Source organism: Juglans regia, chromosome 10 (genome assembly GCF_001411555.2).
Source record: "Juglans regia cultivar Chandler chromosome 10, Walnut 2.0, whole genome shotgun sequence".
Lineage (NCBI taxonomy): Eukaryota > Viridiplantae > Streptophyta > Magnoliopsida > Fagales > Juglandaceae > Juglans > Juglans regia.
This window is the reverse complement of record NC_049910.1, coordinates 24943392-24956498: the sequence shown is the minus strand read 5'-3', so window position 1 is coordinate 24956498 and position 13107 is coordinate 24943392. Positions and strand designations below refer to the sequence as shown.

Genomic DNA, 13107 nt, shown 5'->3' with positions numbered 1-13107 from the left:
TACAGTATAATAGATATAGAAAGAAATTTACAAGATTTTACAATTCCTAATATTCCAAAACATCAAATATATAAATATTCTATTTTTTTTCTAAATTAACATTTCTTACTAATTATACTATTAAAATAGTAGAAAAAACTATTCGTTTAAATAATGATTATGAATCATTACAACTATTAACAAAGGAAGCTATCAAACATCACAAAGCACAAAAATATTCTTTCATACATATTGGATTAGTACAACTAGCTATAAAACCACTCACTAGAAATTGATTAAATACCTCAGTATTACAGTGTTTAGGAGATGAAATACATTATAATTTTCATAATTTATTACTTAGAATTGTAGAATCAAACTTGTTCCAAGGTTTAGTTTATTTTAATTGTTATCCCAAATATTCTCTTTCATTATTCGATACTAATATCTTACATGCTTTAATATTAAATATTAAAACAAATGGTTATTATATGATGAAAGGATCACATCCTTTAACAGTAGTATATAGGATTCATTATAAACTGATGAAAACAATATTAGAATCACAAGCTCTCATTACCAGTTTAAAAGGATATACATTATTATTGCAATATAATGCACAAAACTCTAATGTACAAATTCCTAAACAAATTAATTGGAATCAAATTACTCTCCCTAATGAATGGCAATTAGAGAACATTACTCCATTAACTAAGATAGAAAATAATTCCAAAGATGATCTTGAATATATAGATAAAAAAAAAGGACAGAACAGTCCAAATTCATTTTCAACCTTTTAGAAGATCTTTATCAAATTATGCTTATCCTGCACATTCTAGTTATCATACACATAGATCTATTCTTACAACAATTTCTAAAAATAGATATCAAGATTTTGACACCAGATCTCAGAACCTGGGTACACAAATTCAGGAAATTATTTCCAGAAATATTATTAATACACCAATATATACTATTAATCATCCAGATAAGGCATCCACCTCTCATAATCCTGAAAATGAACCTTCTTCTCCAACATATTAACAAGTAATTGGATATGATACCCAAATATACATCTTGAGTAAAGAAGAATTTAAAATTAACAAATAATATCTCAAACAATATTATATGAAAGAAGAAAACAGTCACAAAAGATTAATATTTTTCTCAACTGTTACAAAATAGAAAGAGACTATATTCAAAAAAGAGATTACGAGTATTTAGAATGAATACAAATTAATATACATTTCTTTTACATGGTTTGAAATTTATAAATCAAACAAATTATCAACTATAAACAAGACTACTAATCAATGGATTAAACAAGAAGATAATCAAATTGTTTATAAAAAAATAACCTCCTTTTGAACCCATTAAATTCAATCAAAGAAATATTCAAATATTGGCCTTACCAATAAAAAAATATAATAATTCACTAGAAGTTAAAAACACTGATAATATAATCCAACAAAATAATTACACTAATTTATATCTAAAAAACATGAGTAAATAATTAGAAAGAATTGAAATCCAAATATCTTCTATTAATCTTACTATTAAAGAAGCAAAAGAAGCCTCTTTATTCGTTCCCCATAAAATCTCATCTCTTCTAAAAATTATTTTTTCTACAAACAAAAATGATTTATTAGAACAAATCTCTAATAAATTAGAGAAATTAACTATTAGTAATACCGCAGCTACCTCAAAATAACCTCATATTAATGTATTACGTAAGACAGACTCACTTGTATTATCTGATTTTGAAATTAGTAATATTGAAAACCAATTTACAAATTTAGATTTACAAATAAATAAGATTAGAGGAGATCATGTTAAAAGTTTTTCAGCCAGGGATTCTAAACATCATGTTTCTATTACTTGAAATTGGTATCCGAGACCTACTCCACCAGATATGCAATTCGAAGAAAGAGAACATATAGTAAGATCTGCTTTTGCACCAGATGTATTATATGAATGGAATATAGATGGATTATCTGAGTATGAAATATTAAATCATTTCCAAGAAATCATCTCCTCTCTATCCTTCACCTTACCCTTTTGCAACTCCAAATATACGGTATTGGGGACATTACCACAAAATATTAGATCATCTTACAATTCATTCTCACCACTAACTTGTTCAATATTACCAACATACTCCAGAGTTGTTTCTCCTTTTTTCTTCTTCTCCTTCTCAAATTGTTAATCCTCCATTACTATCTCATCCTTCTACATCTCTTATTATCATTAAATCTCACTGGCACCCAATATTTCCCATCGAGTTTGAAATTCAACACATGTATGACCCCCAAAAATTACTTGATGTCTTTCTTTTACCAGATTGGTATTATATTCCACAAAATATTAAGAAAACTCAACATTTTTATGAATTCATATTAGTAGACACAAATTCAATTATTCTCTCCGAGATCCCTTTGTTCCCTTCAAACTCAACATTCTCCGCCTGCATCTCCAATTATTACCTTTCATAAATTTACCATTAAGCAAGTTCTCACTTTTGAACAATGGGGAAAAAATCTCTATTTAACAAAAAAGTTTTCTCATCCTCATGATCCGTCATATTATGATTATTATGATTATCAACAAGTATGGACAAAAATGTTTTTGAAACAAAACAAAAATTTGCACCATTCGTGGTTCCTGCACTTTGAAAAATTACAAGAAATCAAGAAACTCTCAAAATGGTTTTTACTATGGTTGGACTATTATGAACCCGAACCTCTTCACCTTCCTCTCCTTCTCCAGGAAAGTTTTCGGATTTTTTCTTCACAAGTTGATTGTCCACCACCATTAAACCATTGTTCACCACTTCTTCTTTTCTTCCTCAACATAAAATTAAATTAAATTATGAAATGAGAATATATTCTCAAACCTCATTCATCTCTCAAGAACATCATATTTTTAGCCCGTCAACTCTTTGTCAAATAGTGGGAAAATACAATTATGATCATGCATTAAAAATATTTTCTAAAATCACCAAAGCCCTTGAAGTTTTAGTCCAACGGAGTAGATTTCAAGCACAATTAGCATCCATCACTAGCAAAAAAGATTTGAAAAAATTAGCTAAGGCAATGTCACAAGTTTCAAACAGTGAAAAAGAAGACGCACATAATCAAGACAGATTATCTCCATTGCAACAACCCGCATTATCACCAGTTCAACAGGCCTCTCTTTCTCAGCAGGCCTTTCCTTCTCAACAGGACTCTCATTCTCAAAACTACTCACCTTACCATCCAGTACATTTAATGGATTCTCAAGATCCATTTAATCTGGAATTAGCAAACTATGATCCTCAGATTATGTGATTCCAAAATATTACTATTTTCTCAATTAGTTAGCATGATAGATGGAAGTTGTCAGAAATATTATCTCCTCAGAAGAATAAAGACAAAGAACTTCGTCTATACTATTTACCTCATATTATTGTCTATACTGTTCACGTCAGATTATTATCACAGCTCAAAATTATTGTCCAAGAAAATGACAAATGACTTTGTACATACTGTTCACCTTCACGTGTTGATAGTTGACGTAAGAAGATAAGCATGTATTATTATAATTACTGTTCTATTATTATAATTACTCTTATGTACTATTCTAGTGTCTATATAAAGAAGTCTGTAAAGAAGTAAGGAAATTCATAAACTTTCATATGAAGCCTCTTCTTCTCTCATCCAAATCTCTCTAGTCCTTCTCACTCTCTAAAATCAATCTTTTGTAAACATTCATTTTTTCATGTCTTCTGCTCCCAACTCTTCTGAGAATTAATCTCCTTGTAAGTATTATGTCATTAATAAAGTTGATTTTGTATACCTTTTCTATGTTATTTACTTTTTCATGTATATGGTCGGTTATACCGCCTGTTTTACATACTCTCATGCTTATCGCTGGTTATACTACCTATTATTATTAAGCTATTAGTAGTAGTTATTTATTACCTCCGCCTGTTTTATATGCTCTCATGCATATGATTGGTTATACCACCTATTATTATTAAGCTATTATTAAAAGCTATTTATTACCTGGAATATATGTAATACTAAATACTAAGTATTATAATACTAATATTAATATTTTTTTTTTTACTTTTGTACCTTGTAATATTAGTACTATTATATATTAGTATTAGTAATATAATTATAAATATATTAGTATAATAACCTTTGTGCATATAAAAACCGTTCGAACGAGACGTCACGGATATTATATACCCAGTTTAGATAGATTTCCATTTACTACCTAGAGTTCGAACAAAAGCCAGTCAAGAACTCGTAGCCCGTGAATCGTCCGCCACAAAATCCACCGTATTAAGCCCACATTTGAACTTCTAAGAGGTATGGGTCCTTTCTCCTATTCTATTGTTTATTTATTTATTTTTATTTTTTTTGTTCGAATGGGTTGTGTTTGAGGGCATTGGATTTCAAATAAAAAATCTCTCATTTTGAGCACATTTCCTGCAACGGCTACACCGAAAGCTACGACTGCAACATCTGATTCGGATACACCAGCCACATCCTCACAGCTAGTGCTGGATGTTAGTTCGAATGATAGTGAGGAAGAAGATCTACCTAATGATGGTCTCACAGACGATCAGGTCCATCAGTTAGTGCGAGACCCTTCAGCTCCTCCATATGATGGGAGCAACGTGATCCAACAAGCTGACTATATAGCATTTTTCAGAATGCTTAATTTGATTGTTAGATACAACATCGATCCGAAAAAACACAAAAAACACCCCTGTTTTTCTACTCCAAAACAAAGCAACCACCCATCAAAAACCAACTGCCCAGCAAGCCTCCACGTCCCCTATTTTTCCAACATCGAAACATAGCAGTTTGCCTCCACCAATTCACCACTCCACGCCGAAAACTCCCCAAAAAATGCCATAAGCCTCCGTACACCATCCTCGAGCCAACCACCATCCAACACCCAGTCTGCAAGTCTCAACACAAACACAGTAAGCATGACTCCTTCATGCATGTCGGAAACCAACCCATGTACACCAGCCACTTAGTAGCTACACCCAGCATGAGCCACCACTCCCCTTCTGTAGCATCATTCGTGTCCCACCAATGATAATGCTCAGCTGTGAACATCCCCTATTTCTCTTCACCTACGTAACGTCTCTCTCTCTCTCTCCCCCACATGAAACTCTTTATTTCTACCTTTTCTTGCTTGGCATAGACCTAGAATATAAGCTTATATATGGTGAATGTAGGTCAAGGGAAAGGTGGATTATTTGTTATGCGTTGAATGAATATTACATTTCAAGGCTTTAGCCATTCGGGTCATACAAATGTTTCATGAAATTCTTTTTTTTAGGGTTGATGATATTTTAGAATAAAACTATGAAAAAATTGATGTCTGGATGAGAAAAGATTTTAGGTTTAATCGGTTGGAGAGATTAGGTGGATAGTAATGATTTGGGGAGCAATGATATTTTTCTGGGTTATGATAATTTTAGGCTTTATGAAGCATAGGTTATTTAAGTATTTGAGATTTTAATTACAAAATATGTGCTTAATTAGAGACTTCGGCGCGTTTGAAAATTGACACAAGTTACGGTGCTATTTTATAGGTAACGATATTTGTTTGCTTCTATTGTGAGGAAATTCATAAATCTTAAAAAATTCAGGTAAACAAGGCTCCTATACTAGATTTTGCGTTAAAAGAAAAGGATCGAGGATGATTTTATAAAATAATGTGCATATTTTATTATGAAAATAAACTTGAAAACAACATTGGTCATTTTATTTGCATTACTCATGAAATCCAATATAAGAAGAGAAAAATATTTAATATCATGACTAGTGTAGATATGAGCTATTTTTGACATTTTGTTCACAATTGTATAAAAAGAGCGAACATGAATATGTGCGCATGATTATATGAAGATGATCTAAATCCATTGTGACCTAAATCTATTCAGTACTTTGTTATGATATGATGTGACATCTGAAAACTTTTGACATGACATTTTGTTTCTGTTCTTTTTTGACCTTATTGCGAGTTTAAAACTATGGCATCTATTTGGATTGGTACCAACTCCTATGTTTCTAGTGCACCCACTTTGCAAACAATGTGATTTTCTGCGTGATCCTTTCTGCGTGCATACTCGAGGCTCCAAGAAGAATAAGGCAAAGATTTTACATTCTGTTTCTACTCTGTTAGCTGTCGAGGTTTGCACAACCCTACCACGAGGGTTAACACTTGGAATTTCGTTCTAATGTGATGTTTCAGTTATGCTATGCTAAATGACTTTTGAATATGTATATTTTTTAACTATCATTCTGATATTTTTGATAACATGTTTTGCTCTATATTTTGTTACTGGCTCATATTTACACACTGGTATATGTTCCCTACTTATTAAGTTGTTGATAACTCATCTCTTATATCTACAATATTTTCAAATGTTTTAAATATTTCATTTCAAGATCAAGAATATGAAGCATGGGCAAGACTATTTGAGCATAGTGGATTAAGTACTAAGAGGGTAATTTGATTATTTCAGAGTTTTATTTAGTGGAGTTGTTTTATTTTGTTGACTTGGTATTTTCGAAAGTTGGCGTTTATTTTGAGACTTTGTGATGTCTTAGATTAATTATATTGGAGTAGTTGATTTGAAACAAAGAATTTATGTGTTATTGAGACTTTGAAATTTATATTTGTATTGGAAGATGTGATTTTTAAGTAACAAGACTTAACTCACCGACCTATCAGAGTACGGGGCGTTACAATTTCGTTAAGCACATCAACATTGAAGCAGGGGACACCAAAAAGACCAAACATCACCATAGAAGGAAGGGTTCTTCATTGCAAGGAAAATGCTAGTGAAGTCCCTCAAAGTTATCACTCAAAGTTGCCACTCGATTATTTTAATTATTTTAATTTTTAATTTCTTTACTTAATGTTTAAAAAATTGACTATTAGTGAAGTTGTATATTTTTTTATTTTATTTTTTTTAATGATTAAGGATGTTAAAAAATTATTGAAAAAATATGAAAGGAAAAAAACAAAATTTAAATTTGCTAGCAGTACTCTTTTTGCAATGTCCTATGAATAGCCCTATTTGGATTGAGAATTCATCTCATCTCATCATTACAATTTTCTCAAATTCCCACACAAAATACAATAAACAATTCAAATTTTTTAAATCTCAATTCAATTTTTTCAAATCTCAAAACAATAATAATATTAAAAAATAATATTCTAACAATATTTATTCAACTTTTAACTAAAACCATCTCATCTCATCTCACTATCCAAACAGGACTAAAAGCCAAAAAGGCTTGGAGCAGAACTTTTGCTCTTCTATGTCCAACGTGGAACCTCTGTTTATCCAGTATTTACTCCTGCAGGTTAATAAAAGTTGCCATTCCTTTGTTTCAAGTTCCCACATAAATTAAGGTGAGAAGTATATTAAACCACACAAGGACACAGTCATGTCTATGACTTTGCATTATACATGCATATCTGAAATTAACACCCATGTCTATTTTCTCTCAAAAACAATATCAAGTGGAAGTTCCAAATCTAGATATGCAAAAGACCATACAGACTATTATTAGCCAGATAAATATACCCATCAGAGGCGGGACAATGGCTCTTGGCTAGCACTTTCCCCGTTCAGAAATGGGTAATCTGTGTACCCAACAACAGGATCCTGGGTGTAGAAAGTTTTTCTATTATACTTTGTTAGGGGCGCATTGATCTTAAACTTCAAGACCAAGTCTGGGTTCGAGATAAAAAGGCGACCATAGGATACCAAATCAGCATCATCTTGCGCTACAGCTTCCATTCCTAGCTCCCGAGTAAAGCCACCACTACAGATAAATGTTCCCCGATAAGCTTTTCTAAAGGCCCTCATCAACTGAGCTTCCTCTTCTTCACTGCCTGGTCTGCCTGATTCTGCTTGGCCATAAGCAGTGTATCGAGGCTGAGTCACATGGAGATAAGTGAGTCTTGAGCCCAGGTCTACTTGGAGCTTGTTGAGTCTACCGATCACTTCCAAGCCTAGGCCAAGTGGGTCAGAGTCTGTGGCATCAAGGTGATCAATTGCTGGAGAAATTCTAACAGCAACTCGTTCTGCACCAATGGCTCCTACTACTGCTTGAACCACCTGCATTAAGAATTTACACCTATTTGCAATTGATCCGCCATACTCGTCAGTACGATCGTTGATACCATTCTTCAAAAATTGGTCAATGAGGTACCCATGCGCCCCATGAATCTCAATTCCATCAAAACCTGAACGTTACAGAATGTCATGTTCTGTATCAATGATTCTTGAACATAACAACAAACCCTTTTTTTTGTTGGTATGAGAAATGTACATTGAACAAAATTTTGATGTAGGAAAGTAGGTTCTCATTATACACCATGGTAGGCATGTGCAAATGTATTAAGGAATCCAACTTCAGTCCATGGTGCTACCTAAAAATAGAACTTTGAGGCAATCATGAAAATCCTTAACTATATGTTGGGAACCCAGATCCTTTCACTAAACATTTCATAACAAACTAATTGCTATTTATAAAATTTTCAAAATTCCTATTCTCTAATTTAATATTTTAAAAAATTTATCGAAATATTTTACTTACAAAAAAAAAAAAAATTATACTTTAAACTCTTCCCAGATTTCCACTTATTTTGCAATATGATCTTCAAACTACCAAAGTTATCATTTAGACTCCAATATAAAATGTAAATTGCAATTTGTCCTCTTTTTTAATATCTACTCATTAAGATCATGTCATGTCACCTTTTTTCTATTTATGTCAAGTCATAACTAGGGAACAAAGTGCAACTTATGATTCAAATTGGGGTTAAGTGACAACTGTAGTTTGAAGATCATATCATATAGAGAGTTTTAAGATAGACTTGGGCTACACTAAATAGTATCATCTATCCCTCTCCTTCCTTAAATTAATTACTTAAATGAGAAAGGCAAAAGAAAAGAAGACGAGTTGCATCATTAGCACTAGGTCTTGAAATTGACAACATGAAATCGTCATTTCATATATATATAGAAACTTTTCACTTGTATCTGTTGGAGACTCAGAGAGCCACTGGAAAGGAAACACACTCATAATCACTCAATGCGCCAATAGTACCATAAAGCATAGAAGGATTCCAGTCAAAGAAACCTATTGTGGTTGCATACCTGATCTTTAGCTAAAAGTAAATACACATCACCCCAATTCAAAAATTTAGTAGTAAGATAATATTAGGATGCTTGAGTCATTTGAAGCTTGGAATTAATGCTAGAGGTATTATAATTACAAAGTGAGAAAGTATGTGATGATTCAACTTAAACGAACCTGCACGAATGGCATTCAAGGCTGCCTTGCGATAATGTTCCACCACATCCTGTATTTCATATGCTTCCAGGGCTCTTGGCTCCGGGTATGTGCTGTAGGATCCATCTGGCTTGAGAATTCTCCACCTACTTGATATGGGCTTGCTCGTTGATGAAATTGGAGGAGCCCCCCCAGGTTGATAAACTGATCAATTATCATGAAAACACTGACTAATTAAAATGGTCAACTATTCCACAACAATGAAGCAAATAAAAACAAAGGGTTACAGAAAAAGATGATAAGGTATAATGTGATTAGGTCTAAAAGCTTATACGCACGATCTAGATCAAGGGACTACATCATCTTTTTTCTGACTTGGCATTATTAACATTGTATATTGTAAGAGATAGTCATAACTGAAGCTAAGGAATATGGCAAAGGGAAACGGGAAAGAAGCACAAAAGCAGTATATTCGTTATAAATAAAATAAAATGATATGTTGTGTTTAGACAAGAGAACGATAACATGAGAAATGTTGAGTCAACGCCATTCATGAGTACCTGGATGAGATGCACGGCCAACATGCCACAACTGGCAGAAAATGATGCCACCTTTTTTATGAACTGCATCCACCACCTTCTTCCATGCCTCCACCTGTTCTTCGGAATATATCCCAGGAACATGAGGGAATCTGCAGGCCACACAACCAAAATATTAGTAAAACTTGGAGAGTCTTTAATGCAATTTGACATGTCTACGCCAAAACTAATTCCTTGTGGTACTACCAAAGAAACATTCAATGACATATTCATCTACGATAAAGCTTTGATTTCAGAGAGATGATTTAGATTGAGATTGGCTGCCCTGGTGTGAACTTTAGTGGTCCCATTTACTTTTACGCAAAGCAAATACTTTGAAGGAAAGAAAAAATGAATCACGGGCGGCCGGGCCCACCCATTAAGAGAAGGACCTCAAAAACTAAAGAGAATCACGAAATTACCCGGCGGCTGTGTTGGAGACCAGAGTGCCTTCGGTGATGAGAAAGCCGCCGTTGGTTGTTCTTTGGGCGTAGTACTCCGCAAGTGCTGGCCGTGGAATTCCATTCAACGCTCTGCACCTCGTCATGGGCGCAAGCACCACCCTGCCACCACCACAACCAACACACACAGTTAATATCAGCTAAAACCAAGACCAATCCCGTCCAAAAAGAAAAATAAAAGAATCGCAGATCGCCTGCCATGGATATGTCCTTTCAGTTCCATCGCCCTTCCAAACTCCGAGAATCCTCCCTACTTTCCCCACCCCATTAAAAAGAAAAGAAATGAAAAAATAGCTCCGCGCTCGGAAGGATCGGATTCGGCACAACGGAGAGGAAATAAGAGTGAGCCCGCAAAAGACTGACCTGTGAGAGAGGGAGAACTTGCCCATCCTGTAAGGAGAGAAGAGGCTGCTATCTTGTGATGCTGAATTTTCCGCCATCAGTGCAGACAATACTGTTCAAATTCAATAATGCTGTGTATAAATAATGTAAGTGAGGATGGGAGGAGAGGAAGTGAATTGATTTGTATAAGTTTAAAAATATATATAAAAAAAATGTGGATAGTATTTTAAAAATAATATGAGAAAAGAAATTATTTTTTTATTAATTGAATCCATTTTTTCAAAAAATAAAAAATAAAATTGAATAGAACTTGTATATTGTTTATAGATTAATGATAGGATTATTATTTTATTATTATTTATTTACTATTTATTTTATATTTGATTTTTTTTTAATTTTTTTTATTTTATTTAATGATTAAAGAAGTGTGTATTAATAAATATATATATATTTAATTTTTTTAATGATTAAGAATATTAAAAAAATATTTAAAAATAATAATAAAAAAATAAAAAAAACTTAAAATGTAATAATAGGATAATAAGCCTATGAATACCCTTATTTATAACTTATTCCTAACGTTTCGCGGAAGAGGAAGGGTGGCTAACATGGTCCACGCACCAACAAACAAAAAAAGTGTAATATTTAGTGGCATAATTGGTCGGTAGGCCTATAGGATGTGACACAACTTGTTTGCATGTGCAACTTTACTGTAGTTCTCTTACAACATTCATCAATTAGTTTAATTTTATTTAAAATTATTTTATTTTATCTTATCTTACTATTTAAATAAAAATTAAATAACTTTTTTTAAGATCTTGATATCAAAATTAATTCATTATATTTTATCATTATAATTTTTTTTCAATTTTTAAATAAAATAAAATAAATAATTTAATTTTTTTAAATATTAAAATAATAATAATAATATTTTATTTAATTTTTAACTTTTATTTCAATTTACTGTTTAAATATTTTCTTAATTATTAGTTATATTAAATTTTATCATTTCCAATCGCAGCATATTTTAGATGAGTTATATATTTGCTATTTAAATGATCGGCCAGTAAACATGTATCACGTCCATATGCGTAACTACAAATATTAATAAGCTAGAAATGTTGTAACTACAAATATTAATAAGCGGGAAATATTTTAATTTTAAAGAAATTTAATAAAATAAATTTATAAATTGATGAGCTATTTGATATAATATGTTAAATTATAAAATTATTTTTATTATAAAATATATTTAACGTATCATATAAATAAAAATCAATTTATAAATTTATCTTTTTATAATTTCTTGATAGTCACTCTTCTTAATAAAATGTTATTATTTTATCATAAAAATTGTTATAATTATAAAATAATTATATAAAAATAATTTTATAAATTGACGTAATTTTATATAATTTATTAAATTTATTATATAATAAAATAATTTTAAAATATAAAAAATTATGTTAATTTATGAAATTAATTTTATATAATTTGTTATAATTAAAATATTTTTTTATTATTATTTTTATCTATTTTTTTTATTTAGGCTTAGAAACTGCTGCTAGTACCGTACAAATATTCTAGGTAGAGTCGTGGACCACGTGCAGTTGAATTATATATTTAAAGAAAAAAGATATAATATTAGTGGCGGTCGGTAGGGCATGGAACGTGTAACATGTGTAAGCTTACTGTGGTGCTTTTTACGAGGAATTTTTCACATGATAAAATTCATGCCAGACCGACCATATAATATTCCATTCTACGTGCCAAACTTGGATCAAGACACTCTGGAGGAGTTTATACTCGGCTATCGACGTAATAAAAGCAGGCTGTATAAGGAGAATAAGAGATGGAGAAAAAAATTAAAGGTGTGGATCGATAAATGGATTCTAATAATTGGACATTGCAACATTCAATATCTAATGAGAGTTTTGTCAAGAAATGTAAAGATAGCAGATTTAATTGATCACAACAAGAAATGGTGGGACATACAATTATTGAGAGAGGTTTTCAATAAAGAAGAGGTCAAAGAAGTACTTAAAATACTTGTGTCACAGTGTGCTAGAAAAGATGAGCTAGTATGGAAAGCTACAGTAAAAGGAGACTTCTTTGTGAGAAGTGCATATCATCTATATAAACACTAACAACAAAATCAGATGTGGAAATCTTTAACTAAAGGAGATCAGAGAGAATTATGGAAACAAATTTAAAAGGTGCAAACAAAAAATTCTGCCAAAGTATTATTTGGCATGCAATTACTCATGTTTTACCAACAAAACAAAATTTATACAAGAAAAAGATTACAGCTAATACATTACGCCCCATTTGTCAGAATGCAACTGAAACACCTGATCATATCCTTTGGTCATGCCCATCTGCACAAGATGTTTGGGGGTTAGGAAGCAGGAAAATACATAAATC

General features: G+C 31.7%; 1 protein-coding gene across 1 annotated transcript; it reads right to left on the bottom strand.

Moving 5' to 3' along the window:
- Positions 1-7362: 7362 nt before the first annotated feature.
- On the bottom strand, positions 7363-10861 carry LOC109020871 (12-oxophytodienoate reductase 3). The gene is made up of 5 exons (XM_019003397.2): positions 10705-10861; positions 10303-10443; positions 9863-9993; positions 9324-9506; positions 7363-8250 (listed from the first exon to the last, which is right to left on the bottom strand). Exons 1-5 carry the CDS (start codon positions 10779-10781, stop codon positions 7589-7591), a joined length of 1194 nt encoding a protein of 397 aa, XP_018858942.1. The 5' UTR covers positions 10782-10861; the 3' UTR covers positions 7363-7588.
- Positions 10862-13107: the final 2246 nt, after the last annotated feature.